A 27,100-nucleotide genomic window follows, 5' to 3' on the forward strand; every position below is an offset into this window, starting at 1 on the left:
TTGTTGTAAAAATAGTCTGTAACAGCAGAGTAACAAAAAGGGCTCTTTCATGTCCTGCAGGCTAAACCAAAATGACATGATGGACATGTTGTTTTCAGTGTTAATAACTTTTGACGCACTGTTCAGATTTCCTTTTGGCTGGATATAAAGTCTGTTTTTGCTGGACAGATTCCTGAAGTTTATGAAGACTTCAAAGTTTTGAGTAAAATAAGGTAAAGATAAAGAATTATGTAATATGTATGTCTGTGGAGGTCTTCTATGACTCCTGACTCAGTCCATCTGATACCCATTATGGAAAAATAAAAATCTAAAAGCTGACTAGGTATGTCTTACATTTTAACCTACTGTACTAATTTAAAAGAGCCTACAGATAAAAATGTGAGTATGGGAGGCCAGTCTTCTGGGACTGGCCTTATAAAAATAATGTTTACGTTGCACCTTTTAAAAAGACATCATCATTGTTTCAGCAAATCTAGACAATTTATTGTACAGTCTCTGAAATTCTTTGTCACTGTGGAAGAGATCCAAAAGTACTCATGCTAAGCATCACCTGCTTTTCTAAAATCTCTCCTGCATTTTGTGTTGCATACAGACTTCTTGTTCTCAGTCTCTCTTGAGAGTCTTCAAAAGATTTTGAGTCTGTCTCAGAATATGAAAAATCCCAACTGTTAAAGGTGAAGGTGACTTATAACAGCAATTAAATTATTTTTAGTGAATAAAATATTTTAGCTTTTGTTGTTAAGGGAATATTCCAGACTTATTTGCTGTCTGACTTCAGTCAATCACAAATAGGAAGACTCTAGCCTAAACTGTGAACACTAGTAAAGCCACTGACAAAATCCCACTGATTTCAAAAAGGCCAAGAATGCATATTTTGCAGAATGCATGTTTTCTTAGTGATTCAAAATATCTAAACATGAGGCACTTCCATTTTGTATTGTTTATGAATATACTTTTGCAACATATGCTGACAATTCAGTTTAATAGGCTTGTTCCCTCTGAAGTGTGAACAATATTTTTAACTTCTTTAAAAAATTCGATTACAGTGTTGCCTAGTACAGGAAATTGCCTTTTAGACAACCCTACCCAAAATTCTTAATATGAACTCATGCATGGCTGTGCTTGAGCAGTGAAAAATAAAGCATAAGAGGTAGAAGCCATGCTCGTAGCTTTCGTTTGTTCCTCACAAATAACCTCTGTGTATGACAGCTATGCTACTACACAGTTACAAGCCAGCTAGGATAAAGGCACGTAAGGACAGATTTTTAAAGACTGTACAGTTTTAGACCTTAATTTTCTGATTATTTAGGTAACTACCAACAATGATAATACCATGAGAACAGTGGCAACCACGGTAAGGCAAACCCAACGGGCCAGTTTAATAACAGAGTCTTGAAGTGGTGACCTAAACAAGAAGGTGTTAATGAAATGCAGCATACTAACCAGCAGTAACACTTGACATCTTTCACCGTGTCCAGCAAATGCTTTCATGTTCCTGCTACAGTGAGGAGAAAGATATTTTTTTTTTTTTTTTAAGCAGGATTGGCAAACTGGTCACCAGACTGTGTGGTGCAGGTGCAGATCCAATGCACAATCTGGTGACCAGTTTGCCAGTTGAAAAGGAATGCTGAAGAAAAAAAAAGACAAACAAAAAATAATATTAGTTGTTGGGCTGCTGTGTTTTGCTGAATGCCACATAGGAGAGGAGAAGAGGTCAGGATTTCCACCTTAGCCGCCCCTGAAGTGAGCTAAGCCTGATGTGGTGTGTGCTGAAGCTTGGCTGTAGGTCTGTCCTATTCTGTAAGCAAGCTCCTGGCTCCTCTCTGGCATCTCCTGGTGCGTGTTTGTGCTGTGGGCTGAGTGCTTGCTGAGTTTGTTCTCCTTCCCATCTTGTCCTGCACGCAGAAGCTCCTCAGAGCCAAGCACAGCTCCTCTTAGGGAAGGAGTCATCTTTCTTTAGATGGTTCTGTCTGACATGGACAGAACAGCAGCAACAGTGAAGACAACAAAACTGGCAGCCTTCCAGTCTCCTGCCAAGTTACCCCTTTCTCCAACTCATCCCCTGACAAAACACATCATACAGTATATGCATGATAAACTGTGAACAAATAAACATATCTGCAGCCTACTGTAGTGCCTGTCACAACAGGGCAAGCTTTTATTCTGCGTATTGGTGTACTGCCTCACAGAATAAAGGTCAGGTTATAGTGAAAATAACATTTAAAAATTATGATGATAAACATGAACAAAGAAGGAATCATCTTGTGTCATCATGTGTCCAAAATAAAAATACATGTTAAGCTCATTTAACAAAATAACTTTGTTTATTGACTAAGGAGACTTTTTTTGATTTGTAGCAGTGGTGTGAGATAGATACTCTGCAATTATTTATGTATGGATAAGCTCTGTTTTGCGAGGGTTGGCTTGCTCTTCTTTAAAATAGAATTTTAATTTTATTTTAATAGGAGTAATTGGAGCAGATGTGAAAGGACATAACCTGCCATGTGAAAACCAGCCAATTACATCCCGAGTTGCTATGATCTGTGGAACATCTTCATGCCACATGGGGGTAGGTTGTATGCATATTCCTAATTTGTACAGAATATAGTAACTAATGTTTTGGAAGGGAAAAAATGACCTTTGTGCTTCTCATCCCTTTCCTTTTCCTTGAATTTTTTTTCTGGTAACTCTATCTTTTACCTTTGGATATTAATTATATATTACCATGCATTTGCTTTTAAGCGAGAACTTTAATAGAAGTAGAAATCAATACTGAAAAATGACATGGAAAGTAAAAACCACGATGCTAGAGTGGCTTAAAGAGCAGCCTGAAATCTGAGCCAAAGACTCTGAGCTTGAGTTATCCGTGACAAGCCTGTCACTAATGTGTTACAGAATAGTGTCTTTGGAGAAGGAGTGCATGTCTTCAGTCACAGCCCTTCTCCCCCACCTCTTCACTTAATCAATATAAATCCTTCTACCTCTGAAAGTTGCCATGATGTATAGAATTATGATACGAATCATGACTAAAAAGAAAGAAAAACCCCGATAAGCAATTTTCACTTTGCTAATTTTTCTCAGTAAATTAATACAAAAGCTTTTTCTGAGATTGCAATTAAAATTTAGTGTCTGCTTTTGAAATTTATACCTTTTTAAAATGTATGAGTCTGAAAGCATTCCATTTAGATAAGTACCTTTTTCTGCCACGTTTTTTATTTAAAACTCATTTTGGTCTTAAATTTAGACTGATTATAATTTGGATTTTTCCTAAACGAGCAAATGTCAATGGGAGTGATAGAGGTTTTTAGAGGACTAACACGCTTCATGGAGAGAGCTCCAGTAGAGAAAAAAGGAAGCTGCTAATAAAACATCAGGCTTAACAGCAAGCTAAGTTGCCTTCGTAGTAACAGCATGAATACACAGTGAGCTTGAGCATGAGTAAACGGTGATCTTGTCACATGGATTGTAGTTCAGCAAAGCATTTAAGCACATGATCGAATTTAAAGATGTGAGTAATCCCAGTATTGTGAAGCAGAGCATTTAACAAAAGTTTAAATCCTGTAGACCAATTGAAATATATGTGGATTCCTCCCTAAACAAGAGTTTCCAGCCTCAGACTCCACCACTCTTATCTTAGGCTGTCTCTGAAAAAGTACGTTGGTATCTCTTTATCTGTCATGGTGCAGGCAGGGCACCCTGCAAATGCCAGCTCTGGGGGAAGAAGTCACCCTTTGAGCCTGTCACTACTTTTATTATTTCCATTTTTTTTTTTTTTTTATGGAGGTTTCTGCCCTTTCAGAAGAAGCTGTATGTTTGAACTCTTCCTAACCTGTTTCATTTAGCTGAGTTAGTTTAAATTGTTAAAATGAGCTGGGTTAATAGAGACATAATACTGGACCGAAATGAGGTGAAGAGCTCTCAGACAGTTTCTCCAGAAGGTTGAGCAGTTGGAAATGGGCCAGGTGGCTCTAACCTATTCCTTTGATACAACTAGCCCTGGAGAAGATGTGTGTGGCTATTTATTAATTTTTAATATATGTATACTGATAAGTTCTAATGTAGAACCAGTTGACTACTATAGTTTGTTTTGCTTCCCAGACTAGAGCATGGCATGTAACAGTTTCACAGCGCTTTTTATGTGCATGCTCCATGACCATGAGAGATGTGGCTCTATTAAATATGCTAATGTAACAAAAGTGACATGATAAAGCCCATGTTGAAGTTAATCAATGTTCTGTTCTGTCATTGAAGCAACCCCAAAGTCATACACAGACTGCACACCATAGACAAGGTAGAACCTTTTAAGGCTCTAATCACTTGAATGCAAACTCAGGAATAGATGCTTGTGCAGTTTTTGGCTAGACTGAAGTAGATTTTTATTTAAATGTAACTACTCAGCATTTTATAATCATTTCCTTAACTGCCTTCCTTCACTCATCTGTTCAGAGGTATAACAATCTAGCCAGCAGACAATAACCAAATCCTAAACTTCTCTGGATTTAATCTGTGAAAGGACTTTGTTTTACCATTCTTTTATCTATTACCTGTATAGACTGTGTGAAGTGAATGTAGAGCACACAGAGCAGTTGTATTTGAGTTTTAATGGGACCTATATGCAGCTGCATTTGGCTGAAATGAGCTGTTCCTTTTTTTAATTAGGGCTATAAAATGGAAGTATATTATACTTGTGTTTTGATAGAAATATATATTTTCTCTCTCCCTGTGCACCAAGGGACCCTCAGGGCTACAGAGATTAATCATCGAGTTTAATTTAATGCAGTGGGAGAGAGACCTGTGTGGTCAGGCGGGCATTAAAAAGTGCCTTTGATCTGCCTCAGGTGCACTGAGCCCCAGCGAGCCAGCAACAATAATACCTTTGTGAGATGATCAGAGACGAGAGAGGGAGAAAATGGCCTGTGTGGAAACTCAAGGCCGTCCTTTGTTGTGGTTCTGGCAAACGAAAGAGCCAACTGTCAGGAGAAATTCAGAAAACAGAAAGCAGGGTGAAAGTACGGTTAAATTTCTTTCAAGGGATTGTAACAGGAAACTGTTCAAAATCATCTGCTATGCCTTTCTTTCCCCCCCTTCCTCCTTTTTTGGTGAGGGCAGGGGTACTACTGTTGCTGTCTGTGTATTGGTGAAGTCTTTCTATTCTCTAGACCGAATACTCCGTGAGTCACAGAAGCAGGTACTGCTTGAACACAGCATTTACTTTAAGAGAAACTACTCCATGACCCAGTTTTCATTACCTCAAGGACTCTAGAGATCTTGAACAAAAGACTTTGCTAATCACGCCTTTGATATTTTAGAAAGTACAAATGTGAAACCTAATTTTACTCATGGCTATAATAGTTTAATTTGTGGTAGAACTACCATTTTTAAGTGAGGATACACTTTAGGAATTAACCACTGACAGTTTGGGGTAATCAGACAGACACAAAACATTTTATGTTTCTGTTGAGATACTTGAATAGCTCATGAAAGAAGCAAAAAGCATGTTGTAATTAGGTTACTGATCCAAGTCCAGGTCTGAGTTGGTAGTTGCTCAAAGTCACTGCCACCTCAGGGCTCATCCATTATCCAGAAGGAAAAAGAAAAGAAAAGATGGTTTTCTGAATATTTTTGGACAGTTATTCATTTTACATGATTCTCTGCTGCCTCCTTTGCCCTAACAAAAGTCATGAGCAGAATTTGCATTTGGAATGGCAAGTAAGATGTCCTTTTACTTGTGAAGGATTGTCCCTTAGTTTAGGGCTGGGATTTATTTGCTGTGGCTTTGATCTGTCTGTGCAGCGTAGGTATTCCTTTCAAGTGACAGATACCCAGTGCTGACTTTTCTGAGTGGGCTGCTGCATGTTATCGTGCTTTGTAGACAGGGTCTCTAAGCTCCAGCACCCACATTTCATTTTGGAACTTTTAGGAGACTTTCCTTGTGTAGCCATAGCAACTACACAAAATGTGTGAGTAGTTTTGCACAGTAAAATAGGAGCAGGTTTGAGGCATTTAAGTAGGAGCTTGCATGTTATTCCTAACTAGTAGGTTGCATGAGTCTAACTAACACATGTGCCCTAACTTCTGGGAATGAGGTAATTGGTTTCCCTAGAAGCCTGTCTTCCTGCCAGTGTCTTACAGGTTTTATGGGTTATTTTAAAGGTTTCAGAAATGCTTTGGTTTCTTCTGAAACCTTTATGTGATTGGAGGGATTTCAGGTACAGACATCTATATTATCTTGTCCCAGTCGTGAACACAAGCATGCTTGCCCTTTTGCAGATGTGTAAAACCACCAATAATTGAGTTAACTCTCAGGTACCAGTTAGCAAACAGCAAAACAGTGTTAGGAACGAGCAGTGTGACAGGGTACTTGTACATAGAAATTTTATTGGTATTCCTTGGAGCAAGTGATCTAGCAGTACTGCTGCTTCTTTCTGCTCGATACATCTTGCAGTTACCCATACCTGGTGTTACCATAGCACTCTTCTTGTAGGCTCTAAATTCACATAATAAAACTTCTTTTATTTTTTCCCCCCTCAAATGTTTCATTAGACTGTAAGGTTTTTATCAAAGAGACTACAGGTTTGTGTAAACTTACATGACACCTAACAGAGTGGGACTAGACTGGGACTGGCTTTTGGCAGCCAGAAGTTGTGAAAGGAATTTGAAGTAATTTAAAACACTAAGAAGAAATAAAAGATAGTTCTGGAGTGGGAAAATTGAGAGTGGTGAGAGTTATGGAGTCACTAGGGCATGGTGCCTCTTCCCCCAGACTGGGTCTTCTATGGATGACAAGGATGACGTGCGTGCAGAGCTGCAAGATTCAGAAATATTGAAAAACTTTGTGAGAGAGAGCAGGGATCTTCTTTTGCAACACCACATCTTCTCTTTCATTGTCTGCAGTATGGGGTCCTTGCTAACCTTGTGTATGTGTAGGATATGTGCTATTTATGCACATTGAATAAAATAGCTCTGTTCATTAAATGTATATAAACTCTCATTTCTGCTTATTTTGTGGTGAATTAGGCTCACTTAGAGATTGGTGTTTTCCTTTGCACTTGTCCCAGGACAGTTGTTCTATTACGAAAATACTTGTCATTCTTGATTTAACACCTATTTGGATTCACAGCTGAAGGAAGTAGCTGGGGAGCTTCTAATGGGAACATTGTCTGGCCTGATTTCAGCTGACTGAGGCAGAGGGGGCTGAATTTGCTGGCATTTTGAGTCCCAACATACAAGGTTTGTTTTCCTTCCTATCCAGAGTCTCTGATATTTTTTTTCCCTCTTCATTTGGTGATGTGATCTGTGTGCTTCTACTGTCATTCCTTCTTCTTTATCAGCTCTCTGTACTCAAAACTTCTTTTTTCAGATTGTCGGGAAAGCTTTTCAGGCATAGATGGAGTCTCTTCTTTTGCATGTGTGTTTGTTACTTCTGTGACTCTTGTCGTTGGGAATTGACTCACCTGGCTTGGTGTGCAGTTCTTTTCTCCCTGGGTTGATAATGTGTATGTGGTTTGAAACTTATAATTTAGTCATTTTTTTAAATTGGAGAGGCACAAGTAATTTATCCTCTGTCTTTTGAGATTTACTACATGATCTAAAATACAGAGCTTGAGTAGCGACACGAACAGTAAAATGAGCAGATCATTTTGCTGTCCCAGTGTTTACCATGGATTATTTCAGGAAGAATATCCCATACTCTCTTTTACCAAGCCTGACTAGTCTTTCCCTGTGTTTTCTGCTAAAGGAACTTCAGCCCAATTGACTTATTCTAAATTTGTTAATTTGATTCTCGTGATGACTGGCAAACACAATAGAGCTTCTTTGCTCCACAATATCCGCCCAAGCTGCCAGCTTTGTTCACACAAATAGAGTGTAAAGCACGTTTCCACCCCCAAAGCATGCACAGTACGTGTCCTTTGCAGTACATCCTGGAGTGGAGACTGCAGAGACATGCTGGCTCAAAGTGTTCTCAGAGCCTGATCTCTGTAATCTCGGTGGGAGCCAGACCAGCAAGTGGATTCAGTGTATTTTGGCTCTGATACGAGAGTCTCCTCTTCAGAACATGCCACGTTGTTAAAGCAGCAGACTTTGGAGTAATTACTACACAGGGACTCCTCAGCTGCTTGAAATCATCTGTGATGAGGGGAAAACTTGCAGGAACTAAATAGGCTGGTACTTGCTTTGACAGCTATATTTAATCTAGTGGGATGGCACTAAGCAATGTGTTTTTGGAGAGGGAGTTGGGAGGACTGCGTGCAGCACTTCAGCCTCGCGCTCTTCAGTCACTGCTGCACATGCAGCCCTGACATGAAACGTGCAGTCTCCGAGGGGATGGGGCCAGAAGCCCAGGGCAACGTGTCCAAGTGCCAACTGGCTGTGACCCAGGCTTTAGCAAAGGCAGCAATTTGTCCTTCTCCTGACCAGGGGAAAGGGGCTGGGTTTGGGAGGGTCAGGCAAGCGGGGAGAAGGGGGAGGAATGCAGTAGGAAAAAAATAAAAATAAAAGCAAATCTATTGAAGCTGGGGCAACCTAGACAAGTTTTTGAAATGATCTGTGCAAGCTTTATGAAATTGATAAGCGCCTGCCCTCTTGCCTTTTTTAATATTCTCCTCTTCTGTAAGGCCTGTTCTGCACATGAGTCACAGAGCTGGTGTCTTTCAAATGGGAGAAATAAATTAGTATCACAAGAACCTCTCCCTTGCTCTGTCCTCGTTCAGTTCAGTTCTTCTGGCTTCTATATTGCATTTGGCAGCAGTCAGAGTGCTGACTTCCCAGCTAATGAAGACGTTTTACATTCAGGGAGGGCTCTATGAAATGAAAACCACATTTACTTCATGTCTGTTGTTACAGGTTGCCCGTCCTTAGTGTACACAGATTTAGCCTTCTGAGGAAAAGGTCACAGAGCTTATTTAGCTGCCTTTTCAGCCTATGGCCTTAGAAGGGTCACATATCCATAAGATTTTTTCTTCTACTTGTCTCTCAGACATTCTCAACACCCTTTTTAAATGAGACTGTCTTGTTCCATGTTCTAGCATCCTTGGTTTAAAAAAAGAAAGAAACAAAGCTGTAATATCGCCATTACTGGCATTAATTTGGCATTATATGCTTTGTTTGCATTGTTTTGTTTTTAAAAGGTGAGAAGTAAAATATTTCTGCTAGCAGGGTATATAAAAGATTGTAGCTTTTCTGACCTCCTTATTGTATTAATAAAAGCTAGGAAGACTTCAGTAGTGGTGGGAGATCATGTGCAGGCAGCCTCCAAAACCCAAAGCACTTACTTGCAGAACTAGTAAACCACAAAGCTTAAGATCTTGAAATGTAAATAGGAAGTTGGAGAGTTTACTTTAGAGCCAGCAATGGTGAGTCTGTATAATGTTTATTTCTGCTTGCCTCCCAGCCTTTCCCAAAGCCTGGCAGAGATGAAAGGGAGGCCTTCTCAGTAAATGAATTATTAAAAGTTTTTGTTATAAGCAAGATTCCTTTGTTCCTGGCCTGACATAATTCAAAGCTCAGGTATGCCGTGGTGACTGGGAGAATGGGAAGAATGGGACATTCCTATTTAGTGTATGTCTGTCAGAGACATCCAAGTTTTGCACCCCATCGCTTTGCTGGTAATCAACCTGTTCAGGGGGATGCAGCTGAAAGCAATACAATCTCTCTTGTGCATAAACTAGATAAATTTTAGTAACATTTCCAGAAAACTGTACGGTCAGCTCTCCTTCCCTTTTGTGAACAGATCATTTGAGTTCAAAGGCTCAAAGAATAGATGTGGACAGAGCGAATGCTTTGAAAAATATTCTGCTTGAAGACCATATGAAGGCTGATATTCTCAAGACGTTTCACTGACATCAGTGAAAATGCTTGCTTTGAAAATTCCAACAGACGTGGTGGTTTCCATACTGTGGTTAACTGCAAAGTACCCTGTGTGACACAGAGCCATGTATTAGGGTGTCAGATTCATAATACTGAGCCTTTCTGCAGTGTCTTCCCTTTGGTCGTCTTGGGATTCTTTGCAACAGTGAATGAATGGGGTAAGGGAGTAGGAACTGTTATTCCAGTTTTATTAGGTGAGAGACTGAGGCACTTCATAGATTAGTAGGTTTTTAATTGTTATGTCCTTACTTTTACAAACTGCACCTATCCAGTGCTTTGGGAGTGTATGACATCTGAGTTGGAAATTTTGCCTTGTGTGTTGCAAGGTTCTGCCCTGTTCTAAAATGACAGCAGTTACACACTACAGACCATGGTATATTGCACTGTATGATAAACAGTGTGTAACCACAGATCTGTTTTCTTCCTTCCTTGGATTTTCTGTACTTTTTAATGTGAGCACAATGGATATAAAGGCATATGTTGGGCTTCCTCCAGGTCTGACTGCTAATAGGGCTTCTTTCCTGTTCCTCACTCCTTTTCCCATGTTTTGCCTTAGAAAGAGTGAGCAAGAGAGACTGAGCTTCATACATACTTATGTTGACGCTAGTAAGATTTATCTGGTTTGGCTGATGGAAATATTGGGCTGCCTAATTTGGGCCTCTCTACTTAGGGCACTGTGGGACTGAAGGTTACCTGTTAGTACATGTAGCTCTAGAAGCTAGCACATTGCTCCTTTATTTCCTCCCTATAACAGTTGTATATTTTAATCAGGTTTTGAGGATTTTGTTTCTTCTGTTGTAGGAAGGAGGTTGTATTCTGAATTCTGTAGCTCAGAAAGTTACAAAATTGTCTTCCTTCATTTGATGTTCAGATAGCAAAGCATCACTCCATTGTAGAGGACAGGATAAAGCAACTTAATTTTGATTCGTTCTTTGTGTATCATTTTTATTCATTAAGTCCAGCAGCAGTGGTGGCCCTTCATTGTAACAGAAGATTTTTGTCTTTCCTTTTCTATATTCTTCAAAGTGATGATATCAGATTTGACAGGTACAACTCTTTCATCAACGCTGCAAACGAATCAGTTCTGATTGCTCCTCTCTAGGCCCAGAAAAATGGATTAGCCTGAAGCCCACAGTCTTGAGCAAACCTGAGTGTCTTCCTGGAGTGTTCTGTTCTGAGAAGAGCTGGACAGGAGATTTCTTTCACATCACAAACATATTTATGTATTGAATGGCCTTCCCAGATCCCTCGTTTATCTTGTTTTTGTGAGTAGGCACGAATTTATGAAGCAGCCTGCTTATTCTGTGTGAGTAGATCTCACGGTGAACAAAAAGGACTCCATTTTATGCTCCTTTTCTTACAGGAACTTTCTCCTGAACTGTAAAATAACTAAAATACAAATGAAATGAGATATGATAAAGGATGTCCTTGGTCATAAGTTAGGTTGTCTCTGGGCCCTGAAACAATTAGAATTTTCAAGGGAATACAATAATTGTATGAAAAACAACTTCATAGATTTCTGTTAGTTTTAAAATTTTGGAATGAGCCGTATTTGCAATAAGTAGTGTGGAATTTGGGGTCAAAATCCCAGATTTTGTTTAGTGTTACTGGTTTGCTGTGTGATTCTGTCAGATTGTTGCCTTTCCTTAGTTAACCCACTTACAATAGGGGCATGAAGCCAAAGCTGTGCTAACGAAAGGTGTGATATGTGAGTGCTGGCTATTAAGGACTCCATGGTCCAAGTGGTGTAGATGCAGTGGCATTTCTCAGTGTCTTTTTACTTTTCTTAACAACTACAAATCCCCCAGTCAGGTAAACTTCATCAGTATTTGGGCTGTGGATCTCTTACTAAGGCTTTTTTTCTCCATTTCCAATTTTATTCAGCCTCTTATGAATCAGTAGTTCTTCAGCTAAGTTTCCTCTTGCTGCTCCAGCTGTGGATGGGAGAAGATCTTAGACAGGGCAAGTTTTATTAGGGAGAAAGTAAATCTCTTCTCATATAATCATTCTGGAAGCAAAATGAGGAGAAGCATTAGCTGCTGCTTTTCTCCCAGTGTCATCTGGGAATCACAGTTTATGCTGAGTTCATTGTTTATAACTGTGGGTGAAGGCCTGAGGTCCTTTCTCAGTGTTTACTCTGTCCTTGGGAGTTTGTCTCAGTAAGTAAGGGCTGAATAAACACCAAGTAAGGTTCTCAGGATTTACCCATTTAGTTATTCAAATGTTTAAAAATATGGTTAAAATAGTGTATGATAGCATATCCCATGTAATGTAAATCTGCTTCCAGTAACTCAGGGGTATTGCAGAAGATTTATTTTACCTGTAAGTGTGATACTGTTGTTGGTAGTGGCCTTCACTAATATAGAATGAATACTTACTTACCTAATGGGGAAAAAGGAAAATAAATCTCAAATTAACTGTATCATGCAATAAATAAATAAGAAAGGCCTTAAGGTATGTGGGAAGGGCATCCAGAGTAGATAAATACACCAGAACTCATTTGATAAGATTTTGGTTTTCCTTGATTATTTCCCATTGATTTCAGTAAGAACTGCAGATTTTGAAGAACAAGTCTCCCCCCTAAATAATAGGTTAGGAATAATACCTACATGCAAAAATCCCTTGGGTTTCCTGTTTAAATGTCACATCTGATATTTCTTTCCTACCCTTACCTTGAATTTCTCTCACATCAGCTACTAAGCTCCAAGTTCTTCAGGACTATCAACATCTGATACAATGAGTTGACTGGATTGGGGTTATCAAGACTTGGACTACTTAGCATGCATATTAGAGATATAACTATGAAAATACTTTTTGAGAGAAGACAAGGTTGTTACAATACAATCTCCAGGAAAGGCTGTGAGACAGGATAGCTCATATCTTTACTATTCACAATTCTGCCATCAGATCCTGGGGAGCAGGTCAGTGCTAGGAGCCTCTCTTATGGAGACCTTCTGTTCCTCTACTGGCCCAGCATGTCACACAGCTGTCTTCTAGCCACAGTGACAAGGACTGGACCTGCCTTGGACTACACAAAGCATTTGGCTGGGAGGCTTGGTGGGGTTTTTTAAATATTATTTGGAGGTGGAGTTGTTTTTGTGTCTGGTGAGTGAGGTGCAGCATCCACCAGCGTTTGTGACTCAGCTGTTCTGATGCACAGTTCCTGACTTCTCAGGTTGGGATGAGGTCTCAGAAGTCTTGTAAAAGAAGGTAGTGCTGCAAGTGGTATCTGAGGCATGTTTAGGAACCAGAACTGAAGTTGAAGGGCTAAAGGAATAATTCTGAGACACTTAAGACACTCCAGTGCTCTTGTAAAAGACTTCTATTGATCCACATCTCAGCATTATAGTAATTTTCTTTTCTAATGCACAAATGGAGCTTTTTACTGAGACATTGCTAACGTTAGTGAAAAATGTGTTTTGTTTGCAGTCTCAGACAGTCACTTGTGAAGACCTGGTCTCTTGTGTTGGTTGGAAGTAAGAACAAAAATTTGCTTGAACCTCAACGCAGTGGAGGCTCGGAAGACAGTCTGGGGAAGAATTATTTTATGTTTACCCTGTTCCTATGCTTGTCCTATGGCCACTGGTAACGACAGGTTAGCAGGCTGTATGGATCCTTGGTTTGACTTTTTGATTTTATTTTTTTAAAACATTGAGAAGTGTTAGTTCATATTGTGATGAGCTTTCAGGAATTTAATTTACTGTAGCAGCAACTTGGAGTGTTATAAAGTGCATATTTAAGATGGCCTGCAGTTAGGTTGTCTGTGCTGTAAGATTTATAATCTTCACATAAACTGGCATTTTGTGACAGTGAGTATCTATCATTGGAAGAGAAGTAAAAATAAATGGGTGGTATAAATTGTTCTAGCTCATTTGAGGCACGATATCCCCTGTGAGCTATTGTTGTGAGAGGCACAGAAGTAACTGCTGTGAGTCATGGAGCAGCATTGCTTTAGAAGGGTACATAATGACATTTCAGTAGAGGACACAAGTAGAAGCTATGGTGTAACCAGACAACCTTTCACTCCATTTATCAAAACATTTGTAGGTCCCGTTTCAAGGAAGGCGACACAGTAAATATGAGCAAAAAAAAAAAAAAAAAAGAAGAAAAAAAAAAAAAGGTTATTCTGTATATCTGTATCCAGACATTTCACTAAATAAAACAACAACAAAAAAATCAATGCAGAACTGCTAGTGCTTAAGTGCCTAGCAAAAAGCTTCTGAATCCGTCATGAATGTGGACTTTTTTCTTTCCTGTTTTGGATCTTGAAAGCAATTTTACAGATTAAAGGTCTTTTTTTGCCAGTTTATGCAGGAAACCTTGACCTTGGTGAATACAAAGAAAAGGATGATATGCTACTGTGTGCCTACTGTATACTTTCCCAAGCCAAAACATAAAGTGTGCTTAGTGTTAATGGATACTGATAAAAGGCAGAAGTAAATGTATGTGAACATGCAAGCTTGGAACAGTCAAAATTCATCTAGTTTAAATGTTTTGTTTCAAAGCTGAGCATTCGGTCAGGGTCCCTGATAAGGCATTTGAAGTTCTTGCATCTCTGATTTAGGCAGATAGAAATGGTGAACATTGAATGAGTCTGGAATGATTACCCATGAATTCATTCTTATTTAACTTCTTCCAGGGCTGAAATTCTCAAGTTGTCCCAGGCTTAGTTCCAAGTTTGCTTCCTGGAATAAACACAGGAGGTTAACCTCACACCCAAGGAATAAAAACTTACAGGGTGCAAATTTTCTGTTGAGGACACCAGTGTTGTTTTCCTGCATATGGAGAGAGCAAACCCAGGGACAGCTGCTGTGTTTAGACTTCTCTCTGCTCCTGTTGTGAACTCCTGGAGACCCATCTCATATATGACTCTGAATGACCTAACTGTTAATCTGAAGCTACTCCCCAGACCATCTTGGCCTCTCATTGTACTCATACAGAAGCTATTTGATCCCCTTGCTCCAGCCCCTCTCTGGGGATGGTTCTCAATTCTTGGGTAAACATTAATTAGGTCTCCCCTCACTCTCCTCTTTTCCAAGCTAAAGAGACCCAGCTCCCTCAGCCTTTCCTCATAAGGGAGATGCTCCACTCCCTTAATCATCTTGGTGGCTCTGCGCTGGACTCTCTCAAGGAGTTCCCTGTCCTTCTTGAACTGTAGGGCTCAGAACTGGACACAATATTCCAGATGCGGCCTCACCAGGGCAGATCATCTGTTGGATCACAAGCAGCCTCCCCTGCCCATTGCTCTCAGGAGTACTTTTCTACCATCTTGGCCTTTTTGCCTGTTGCTCAATTTGAAGGATAGATCTTATTGCTCAGATGCTCTGTTCATTGTGTTTAGTTTATCTGAATAGTGCTCAGGACTTGCATCTTTATAACAGGAGTCTCAGGATCCAAATTCCAAGGTGGTAGAGCTACCTAACCCCAAGCTGCCATTCTCTTCCATTACATGTGAGGTTAGTGACCCTGATTCATTGGTATGATTCAGTTTTTTAGTGCTTCATGGGTGGATTACCCACATGAATGCAAATGTGAGAGTGCTGCTCACAGTGGGTCAGTAAAGTCATCACTCAATGGTCAGAAATCTGCCTCCTCTCTGTGGGTCTCATAGAAGCTTGAGAAGTTTGTGTCTGTTCCAGAACATCGATTTTTATATTTCCCCTCTCTAATTGTTTGTCTCATAAAGTGATTACAGGTAGCATGGAAGGGTGATTGCTTAATGCTTCTGATACAGATACCATTAAGCCATGGTCCTTTTCTAGCTTGTGCTTTTAAGTGATCAACTTCCAAACACTCATGTCCTGTTACAGCTCCCATATTTTGCAAACAGCGGGCAAATTTCAGCAAACAATTGGAACATAACTTGAAGAACATGTTCAGATGTGGCCCTCTCAGTTTCTGTGGCCTGAGTGCTCCTGGGTAAAGATGAGATGAGGTGGCTGAGAGATGCATCACATCTCTTAACACTTCTTGCACCTTTTATCCATGGTGCATCATCTCCTTTTAAACAGTGGTCATGGATCCTGTGTTTGTGGTATCTCTAAACCTCCTCACAACTCCTTTCTTGTGGCATAGAGAGAGATAATGAGAATATAGGTTGTATGCTGCCTCTGATGCTTTTATCAGAAAGTACAGGGAGGGACAGGCTCCATATGCACAGCTAGGAGATGTGTTTGAATAGGAAGGAGCTACAAGTACATTGCTGGTAGCTTTGTGAGAGTTTGGGGGTAAGTCTCGTGCAAGGTTTGGATTTCAGTGCCATTTGTGAACTGGAGCACCCACTCTGTTTCTGTTCTGTCCTTCTGAGGAGAAAATTAATTGATAAGGTTTAATGCAGCCCTAGATGCAGCAAGCCAAACTTGACTTTCTTACAGGTGAGTTTCCTTGCCCTGATGATGTAGGCAATATATAGTGAAAATAAAACATATACTCATCCAATTTGATTTAATAATGCTTGAAAAGTTCTCTCTTTGTCTATCTCTCTGTCTCTCATTTTAATAATATATTTTCCTAGCTGATAAAGAGATTTATAAAAATACATTTTTTTTTGGCAGAGAGGTGATATTTTATTAACATCTCACCATTCTAAAATAGATAATAGTAAGGCAAACAAAACGAAGGGCATTTTGCTTCCAGTATAATCTTCATTTTTTTCCTGTTTTTATGTTCTGCTTTTGAATTTGGAGTTTTGAGTGCAAAGAGAGAAAGTCAGAAGTTCACTGTACAAGAGGTAGGTACCAGTCTTGCACTGTATTTTCCCCTCAGGAAAACAGCAGGATTTTCTAATATGAAAAATAGTATTCTATTGAAAACAAATCTCAGATGTCCAGCTTTGCTGGTTAATATTTGAAGGCTGATATAATTGCAAGCTTCTTTCATAAGATTAGTATTAAAAAAAAAGAAGATAATTTTAAAATCCTTTTGTATGATCAAGTAATAAGAGTACGAGCAGATGAAGAAATTAACTGAGTAATCTAGAGCGTGTATTTGCACGATGTCAGCAACTCTGCAATAACACTCCTGGCCCTGGTTTCCTGTGGAATGTGCGAGGTCCCTGGGATCTGTCACACGATACACCACAGAAAGATGATGAGTAGAGGTGGTTTTGCCAGGCAACTGACCTCCTAGTTTTGCCCATATTCATTTATTCATGTGGCTGTACCCTAGGACATACTAATAGCATATGTAGCATTGGCTGAAGACTGATGCAGCATATTGAAAAGAAAAAAAAAAAGGCATAAAATTCTCAGTCAGCTCAGATTAAGAGGCTGGACCTGGCTGCTATCTAAAAATGAGGCCGCTGTGTAGAGGCATCTGTTGCTCTGCTAAGGGATACAGTGAGTTAGTTCAGCCCCATAGCATCCATTGTCAGAAGGTTTTCTCAGAAATGCAACTTCAAACTGGCTTCTGGTGGCAGACCTCCAGAAAAGCTGCTTATGCAAGTGCAGCCTCTGACCTCTTGCATTCCCTGCTCTTGGCAAGTGCCTGGTCTGTTGCATTTTAAAAGGTAAAATTAAATACAGCTGAGTAAAATGTGTGTATGGGGGGGTGTTGCTAATTTTTGTCGTTATTGTCAGTTTTAAGCAACATTTTAATTGATGTGTTTATAACCGTTTTAGGAACCAAGATCCTCTTGTTGAGGGGGGAAACCCTCAAACCCTGCCTTATAGTTTCTGCTAGTAGATTAGTTTTAAAGCAGTAAATGTTTGAGTATGTGTATCATCACTCAAGTATCCCCCTTGAGTGATGAGCACGTCTAGTAAAGCCATGTCCAGTTCTCCAGTTTTTGAAGCATGCCTGAGGAGCTAGTGTGATGTTCTTAGAGGCACAGTGCTGCTGCTGTCTTCCAGAACTCTCTTCTTCCCTACTTGTAGGAAATGAAGAACACGAACATGCAGAAGCAGGCATGTTCCCCATCATCTTCTTCTGTATCTAAGTATCTGCTGTCCCACATTTGAAGAGGTGTCTCTCATCTGTATGGACATTTGCTAGCAGTTTGATTTATATACACTAAAAACCAGGGCCAACATACTTCCGAAAGGTAGATGCCCAAGTCCACATTAGGATACCTAAACAGCTGGCTTCATGTTCTAAATTCCTCACCCAGAAATCAATGGGAAATGGGGGTCTTTGGCTTTTTTAAAAATTAAAGTACTTATTGAAGTGTCTAAACACTTTGTTCAGATCTTCAGACAGTATAAATCACCATATCTCTGTGGAAGCTGATGGTTAATATGCTCGTTTGTACAAGTTGAGGCTTTGACTCCTAAGGCTGAAAGGACTGGTCCAGATGAATTTCTTTTTATACTCATAAATATAAATTAAGTACAAGTTGAAGAACTAGTATTATTGTGATTCAGCATATTCTTTCATTAAAATAATAAGATTTTAAAAAATTTCAAATACCTTTCCTTACTTAGCCTTGAATAAAAACCTCACAATGGAAATGTTTAATAATCTCAGTGAAGTTTTCCTCTATTTAATTCTTGTTAGGTATAAAGCCAGGTTGTGCAGTATATAGTCCCATCGCATAACTCACCTGAAACATTTTCAGAGATGGAGCAATTGAGTTGCCCTGGGAGTGTGGTTTCTTTACTGGGCATTAATCACATACCTTGTTTGGTCTATAGTTTGTAGACCAGTTAATGTTTTATGGAAAATTTAGAAAATTAGAAATAGTTCTGCATGCATGTCATTCACATTTTTCTGCCCTTCTTGTAAGGGTTACTATTTGGAATAAGAGGTAATAGTAGTCCCTATGAATTCATCCGTGTCTCCTAGTTTTAGGTTGTACTGAAAGTTTTGTCTGGAAACCTAAAGCGGGAATTGAACTTTGAACTAGAATATGAGCTCCAAGTCATCATCAGAAATTTCAGATCCCAGTCTGCATTTTGATGTATACTCTCTATATGTTTCTAATTCTGATAATTTTTACTTAAGGGTGTTATTCTGGTTGTGATTGGTTTGATTTTTGTCTTACAAGTTTATGATATTACCAAGTGCAGAACAAGCAGCAAAATCAAAAAAGTCTTTGTTTTAATAGTGTCATACATCTCCTTTGTGGGTCAGCTGTACTTGGAACCTTGCTGAGCTGCTGGACTGAAATTTGTTGGACCTGTGTTCTTAATGTTATCATGGTATGTAAATAAGCAGTATCATTGTCTTCTCTCTCAGCCTCTCAGTTACGTTTCCTGGATGTAGATTTTCCTCTGAGACCCCTCAGGCCCTGAGAACTAAGTAGGCACACATGCCTCTGCCTGATCTCCAGACCTTCGAGCAGTCCTCTTTTACACCTACCTCCCATGAGGTGAAAGGCAGAGAGGAGACATGGGTTACACAAAAACATCTTTACTACAGCAAACACAAAAGAAACCAGCTTGAGCAAAAAAATAATATTGAATACATGTTTCTGTTTCAGCTTTCCTACCACAGGCCACACTTCGGCCGTAAGTTTATGCTCTGGGCAGTGCCCAGAACCCTTTGATTCTCCTGCATGATTTTTTCTGGGTTGGATGATACCTGCCTTTCTGTCTATCTCTTTCAACCTTGCCTGGTTCCATAGTCAGAAATCTTATCTTGCAGTATTTTATACTGCAAAAATACTGCCTGATGTCTTTGAATATTTTTAATACTGCCTGGTGTCTTTGAATTTTGTTTTTTTTTTGTTGCACAATCTTGATAGACATAGCTGTACAATTTTCTTTTGCTCTGATTCATTCCGTTGCCATTCTCATAACTAAATGGGACTGTCTAAGGTTTAGTAACTTTCCAGGTCTCTAGGTTTGGTAAGCCTGTGACATAGCCTTGGCAACAAATGATGGAGTACACGTTCAGCAAGGCGTTTGTGAAAGTGATTTTATCACATAAGCCAGAATTCTTCAACTGCATGTAAACAGATTACCAAAATCATCTGTGGACGGATGTGTTCAGGCAGGATCTAAAAGTCCACGTTCTGTATCTATGTTGTTGTTACTCAAGTGACTTCCATGCTTCCAGTGGGATAGAGTTAGCTCTGTGCAAATATTTTTGTGGCCTAGTCTTAATATCATTGCAGAGCAACTGTGTCACTGTGGATGGCCCAAGGGATGCCAACCTATCACATGGAAGAGAGCTATGTGACTTGCCACCACAAGCTATGCAGCTACATAGCAAACTGATGATGGTCAGGGGACATAAGCTTAAAATGTAAACAAATGAATTACTGGTGGTATATGACCTATAGGAATTTGAATATTAATAATTTTTACTTTCTTTAGTGTTCTAAAGTACATTTCTTTTGTTCCAAGACCTTATTTTCTTAAATTTATTTTATGTCAGGCTAAAGCTTGAGTGCTATAAAGATGGGGACAAACTTTTTAGCAGGGCCTGTAGCAATAGGACAAGGGGTGATGGTTTTAAACTAAGAGAGGGGAGATTTAGATTGGACATAAGGAAGAATTTTTTTACAATGAAGGTGGTGAAACACTGGCCCAGGTTGCCCAGAGAGGTGGTAGAAGCCCCATCCCTGGAAACATTCAAGGTCAGGATGGACAGGGCTCTGAGCAACCTGGTGTGGTTGAAGATGTCCCTGCTCACTGCGGGAGGGTTGGACTAGATGAACTTTAAAGGTCCTTTCCAACCCAAACCATTCTATGATTCTATAAGTGCTGCTGATAATAAATATATTTGAAGAAGTTAACTGTACTCACCATAGGCTTAACCTAGAGAATTGCCTCCAGACTTACAGGGAAGCTTAGTTTTAAACCCATTTAGTGCTTGAGAAATAATGCCAGGATGGCCATTTTAGGGTAGGAATCAGTTCACTGCAAATACAATTGTATGCCCCAACTCCACCCAGTTACCATATATGCTACCAGAAAGTGCTGTTATTAAATCACATGTTCAGTAGCTATTACTATGACCCGAGTTTGAACCAGAAACCTAGAAATGAAACATTCTTGGGTTTCCCTTTGAATTCTCTCCTTTTTTTATGAATCTCTTTCATTCTTTGTCAGGGAGTTGTGGTCGAATAGCTTATATAAGACCCATCTGTCAGCAGAAGTGAAATGATACAGTTTTCTTAATACAGGATTTTATGCATCAGTGTAAAACCCCTGAGCTGAATGAATGTCAGTATTCTCAATCCACAGTCAGTCAGAACGTTTGAAAGTTAAAAGTCAGCAGAGAAGTTAATGAAAGTATTTGACGTGTCAATGATCAAAGTCCAGAACTGTAAAGAGCATTTATTAGTTGGTGACTGATACAGTGCTTTTCCTTGCAAATCTCCATTAATATCTTAGATCTTTTTTTCATACCTTCCATAGCCTAACAAAAGCAGCTGTTATACTGAATTTCTGGCTATAGAAGCTGATAAGTGAGGTGATTTTTAAACAATTTTTCTGACCTAGCTTCTCATTTGCAAATGGTTACTCTAAAAATATTGTGACAGTAGAATGAAGGCTTAATTTTGCTTTCATGAGTGAGTGTAAGTCAAAAATAGTTCTACTGAAATTTGATTTTCTCTCTCTATTGCATACTGCAAGTAAATAGAGAATTTGATAGTACTAGAATGCTGCCAGGTATCAGAGGCCCAATATTAGTAACCAGAAATGAAGATGGAAGAAGATGGATATATAGAATTATACCCTGTTAGTATAAAGATTGACTGTTCAGGTAATAGCCAAATTCTCCAATAGTGTTATTGTAAGGAATTTGTGTAAACTTCCACCAGCAACAGATGATGTCAGCTAAGGAAGAAAATTCTGGTGACACTCATGCTTCCCTAAAACTGCTCTCAGCAGTGTGACCTCTTTTATCTTATCTTATCGCTGATTGCCGTAACATTTACATATAACTGGGGAGGAAACACAAGCATGTGCCTGATCATTGTGGCTAGTCTAGCAAAACAAAGGTAAGTAAAATAAATCTCACATTGTGACTTGCTCATTTTATGGGATGGCTGTATGCCTAGGTGGTTCTTGTCTGTGTTCTGTTCCGCTCCTTGTACCAAATAACAGTCCTGAAAGCTGAACTGACTCCTTTGACTCACTTACATGAGCTGTAAGTTAGCCTCTAAGTGGTAAATAATGCTTTTTTCCACATAGACTTTTACAATAGAGGTGGATTTTTTGCTTGTTTTTGTTTTAGTGGGAGAGGCAAGTGGGAAGGGCTAAACAAAACTAAACACATTACAGATCTCATATTAGTGCCATTTAAGCCGGTCCCTTCATACTTCAGCTTAGTTCCATATAGCATTATATATTTTGAAGACATATTTCATTTCTGTGGGCTGCCAGATGTGCTGCTGATACCCTCTGATCTTAGATAGTTTGACACTGATTTTCCTAGCACACGCCAGGGTTGAAATCTGGTCTGTAACTCATCCAAATGATCTATTCATAACAAAAAGTGCCTTCTGGCAGTTGCACCACAGCTGAATATTGTTAAACTGAATTCATCATTTCATTTGTTTCTGATTGCTCTATACTGTTTACATATCTTACATATTAGTATGATCTTTTACAAAGCACACATAGAGGTTAAATCCTCCCAGACACATTTTTTTCTCCTTTTTCTCCCTTTCAGAAGGTGTTGAATGCTTTTTGCCTTCAAATGAGCAGAAATCTTGAAACTGATGAATGCTCATCTCATCTGAAATGATGGGCTGAGCGAGGAGGAATGTGTGTGTTGGGGAGACATGGAAAGGTGATATTTTCCTGCACAAAAGAATTCTTCCCCATCCACAGGTGGAATAACTGTGAGGTGGAGTTGCTTGTCCAAGTATAATACTTCTGTAAGCAAGCATCATCGCGGATGGGGGCAATAGTCTCCATGGAATATGTTCAACTGAAATATTTATAGATGCTGCTTATGACTCAAAGTGTGAATATGTTTAGATTCTTGTCATCTCCCATCTTCAAATTACTGCTGCAGTAATTGTTGTGCAGAGATCATTCTAACCTCTAGCAGAGGATATCCTCTCTGTGTTTCAGTTTCACTTCATGTAAAAAATAATAAATGTTAATATGCCTCACAATAGGAGTGTGTCACAGGGTGAATTTAAGTTAAATAGAAGGCAGAAAATCTGAGGTTCCCTTTGAATATGTATTTTAACTTTCAAAGAAGGATGACATCTCTTATTTGCTTTAAAAATAAAAATCAATTGCCCATAAATCTAAACCAGATGTTGTTTTTCTACTAAAAAGATTAAGGATTTTCTTAAGCTCATTAAAGGAAAAAAAAATAATGAAACCACATTGATCCTTCTATATCATCATAAGAATGTCTGAAGGCTGTAGAAAGCTATGAAAAGGACATGGTATTAGTGTAACAAAAATAGCTTTGAGTTTGGCAAATTGTGCTTATCTTCTGGGTTCTGCGGCAAACTTTGCACTATTCCTCCAGCCTTACGCTCATGTCTAGTCATGTGTTGCGGTGGGATTGGGTGGTATGTATATTCAAAGAGAATTGGGACTTTTTATTATGAAAATACAAATGCCAGCTGCAGCGTGGCTTGAAGAACTTAAGCATCGTCCAAATTATTTCAAGGAGGGGAAATGGAAACCATTTGCTATTTCTTATGCGTATATCTGGGGAAGAATGTTCACCCTGTTGCTTCTTAAAGATTGTGTGTCTGTTTTAGGGACTATGTCATTTCCCAGTTTTCTCACTTTCCACATACATCAAAATCCAGAGTCTGCAAAATGTGAATTAAACTCTTTTAAGTGGAAGGAGAAAATAGGAAATCTGTTGATGCCGTATGCAGTACCAGTAAAGCCCAGCATGAGAGCCAGTGTTCTTTGTTCCAGTTAAAAGTTCCCACAGCAGAAACAAAATGATAACCTACCACCCTGCTGGCTGTATCGATGCCGTATGCAGTACCAGTAAAGCCCAGTATGAGAGCCAGTGTTCTTTATTCCAGTTAAAAGTTCCCACAGCAGAAAAAAAAATGATAACCTACCACCCTGCTGGCTGTATTCATCAGTGTGGCGATACACAGCTCCCTCGTTTGCTCTGTTTACGTGTTGAAGGTTTGCTGGAATGTGTACAAACGGTACTTCAGTCCTAAGATGATAGGAAAGTCTCAGTGTGATTTGAGAAGAGCCAGCACGGAAATACTCTGCCCTGGCAAATTCCTGTGGGTGTCTAAAATACTAGGCCAGAAGTACTGTCTCCAGAGAGAGTTTGGTCTTTTCATCAATCTGAACCTTTAGTGTTATCCGGCATATAGCACAATTTGGTAAGTTGTGGTCTAAGGACAGAAGTAATATTTTTTTTTTTAATTTGTTTTTATTTTTTTAACTACATTATCTTTCTCAATGCTTAGAACCTCCCGTGATTTCACAAAGCATCTTGGTGCCTTTAGTATCCTTAGACTATTTGGTTTCTTCAGACTACGGAGCAGTTGTATTTTAAGCTTGATACATCTGGTGTAGCTAGATTCTTCCTTCAGAAATCACAGGAGAGTACAGAATACTGCATAGTTTGCTGCATCAAAAATATTTTGAGATGAGACTTCAAAAACCCAGGCCCCTTCTGTCCTAAATGTTCCTTCCCACCTGTAGAGACACGTGTTGTATCCACAGCTGTAGGATGGGAATGAGACAAGGATGGTTGGGTTCTCAGCATGCTTCCATCACTAGTTCGGAGCAGATACTAACTGGGAGATTTGACCTTACACTGTGTTCTCAGTAAGGTCAGTGATGTGGAATTGGTCTAAAAAATCAGTTTATTTTAGGATTTGTTTTCTGTTGCATTTCATTTTGTTATTGAAATTGTAAAAGAAGGCTTGCCCCATAGAGGTGTTGAAAACTCAACGCTGTATTAATTTGTAGTTTTAAGAGGAAACAAAACAAAACCAAATGTCTTTGCAATGTTTTTGACGTAGCTTTGTCCACTTGGAGTCATAAATGCCTTTTTAAATTCAGTGCAGCTATTCTTGCTCTTTAATGGGTTTAACCAGCCAAAATCTTACGCAGACACACAGACACATGTGCACATCTTTAGTGAAAGTATTCAGCACATTCGAGCTGATAAGGGAGAACTGAACAAGATTCTCCTGTTTGTTAGATGTGTTCCTAAGAGCAATCGGGATTGCTTGAAACTAGAGAGATGCGTTTTGAGAAACTACTTTTTGTTGTTTTGTTTTCTTACTTGACTTCATGACAAGAATCAGCTGCAATGCAAGTTTATGGTTTGGGCAGACTATTGTTTGTGCAGAAACCTCCCTGCTGGTGTATTTACTAAACATGTGTGATGCACCAATGCCAGTAAACTGCATCTTGGAGCATATTCCCTAGTTGCGAGCAAAAACTGTCTTTAAAGTTTGTCCTTTTTAAATGAAGAGAGAACGTGCATCAAGTTGAACAGGAACAGGCCTGACTTTTTAATTACTCCTCCTCAAAACTATTTACGTATTTTGACGTAAAATCCAGACCTTATTGAAATCAAAAGCAAACCTCAAGCATCTTTTAATGGGTCTAGAATTTTGCTAATGAAGAACAAGGTCTAAATACAAAAAACCATTGTCCCATTGACTAAGACCTTTCTTTTTTGCTGTTCCAGCATTGCAAACATACAGTTATTTTATTAGATAATTCTCATGTTTCCTCCTCTCGGAGCACTTCCCACCTTCTAGAGAACAACAGTCACAGATTTAGCCTTCCCATTAACATGGACTAGTGGGAAGTGCCTTCATACATTGTGTGATGGTGTAGGTCTGCACTGCCATCCTCTTTTCCCAGTGAAATCCGGACTGTGTACATTGTGTACATCTCAAATTTATGTACCTCCATTGGACCTGGAAGAGAAGACATGAATCAGGCTTCCAAGAGATGCAGTTAACCTGCCAGGGAATGGATGACCTGTCTTCTCCAGCCCCTGCTGCAAGACTTATATGTGTTCAACCAGTTCATAATACATAACTAGTCTTTGTAGCAAGTACTAGGACCAAGTTCCACTGCCCCATTCCCTGTTGTGTGCTATGCCTTACTTGCTAGACTAGACGCTGTACCTCCTTACACTTTCTTTCTGGACCAGAAGGGAAGTCTAGAAAGTCTATCTATCTAGTCTATTGAAAGTGGAACAGCTTTATAAGAGGAAGGAAAATGCCCTCCACCCTTAAAAACTGATAATTTGCATCTTCTAAAGCAGAGAAAGGAAATGAACCAGTGTCTCCCACATCCTGAGTGGTCTAACCACTAAAATATTGCATAGGAGCAGGATATCACTGTAAACGTGGGTGGTATATTTGTGTGCAAGCAGTAGAATACAGCCCTGTTCAGTTTCTGGAAGATAACGGTTAGGTACCTGCCTTGATGAAAGGGATCACAGGTGTGAAGGAAGGAATGGTTTGTGTGAAGCTAAGCCTAAGGTAGGGCCAGAATCTAATGGTTCCCCAGGCAAAAGTTTCCTGTTGACTAACACAAATCCCCTTTTGCCCAGCCCAAGTTTGCACCTAACTCCCAACAGTGCTGTGAGAGCACTGAAGCTTGGGGTTCCACTGCAAGCCTTGGGAGTTGCTGGCAGATCTTGGGGGACCTCACTGTCCTCTGTCAGGAGGATCCCCTCACGATTCTTAACTCTGGAAACATACAGGAGGAGTGCTCTGTAGGTTGCCAATGGCATTGGCTGTTTTTTCTGATGACGGTCAAGCAGAGTGTTGTGTCTGACTGTTCATTCTAAGTGAGGTATTTTCCTGGAGAAACAGGGCAGTTTCTCTCTCCGTGTAACATACAGCTCCTGTTCCTGAAATTTCTTACTTTCTGCAAGGCCAGACCCAGCTGTTCTGTAAATTGGGAGTGAGTGGGTGCAGTTGTGCAATCAGTTGCTGCAGCTGTGTCATGTCATCCAAAAATGATGCAAATTGGAGACATATTTCTCCATATTCTCCTTAAAGTGTCTGTCTACCTGTGCATCTCTACTCATGTTGGAAACTCTAGTGGAGGAGCAGGAATAATTTTCAGTATTGGACTCTGATAGCTGCCGAACATGAGTTGTGAAGAACCTACTTTGACAAATAGTTTATTCACCAGAGTTTTCTCTTGCTTTTCCAGGTCAGTGAAAGACCCATTTTTGTGCCTGGTGTTTGGGGACCTTATTTCTCTGCAATGGTACCTGGATTGTGGTTGAATGAGGGAGGTCAAAGTGCTACAGGAAAACTGGTAAGTGTTTGGAGACACAGACAGACTCCCAAGATGGGAGGTTTGCCATAACTCTGTCATTTGGGATGGCTTCACTGTCAGTTCAGCCAGAG

At 39.6% G+C, this 27,100-nt stretch overlaps 1 protein-coding gene across 1 annotated transcript in view; it reads left to right on the forward strand.

The window, feature by feature from the left end:
* FGGY (FGGY carbohydrate kinase domain containing) overlaps positions 1-27,100 on the forward strand; it is a gene marked incomplete at its 3' end in the record, with an annotated part of 102,359 nt that overhangs the window by 58,031 nt on the left and 17,228 nt on the right. The window contains exons 7-8 of the mRNA XM_010169484.1: positions 2,466-2,569; positions 26,901-27,008. Coding sequence (XP_010167786.1) covers positions 2,466-2,569; positions 26,901-27,008 — 212 coding nt within the window. The remainder of the gene's footprint in view (positions 1-2,465; positions 2,570-26,900; positions 27,009-27,100) is intronic.

The sequence above is a fragment of the Antrostomus carolinensis genome, unplaced genomic scaffold, assembly GCF_000700745.2.
Source record: "Antrostomus carolinensis isolate BGI_N321 unplaced genomic scaffold, ASM70074v2 scaffold19146, whole genome shotgun sequence".
NCBI classification, from domain to species: domain Eukaryota; kingdom Metazoa; phylum Chordata; class Aves; order Caprimulgiformes; family Caprimulgidae; genus Antrostomus; species Antrostomus carolinensis.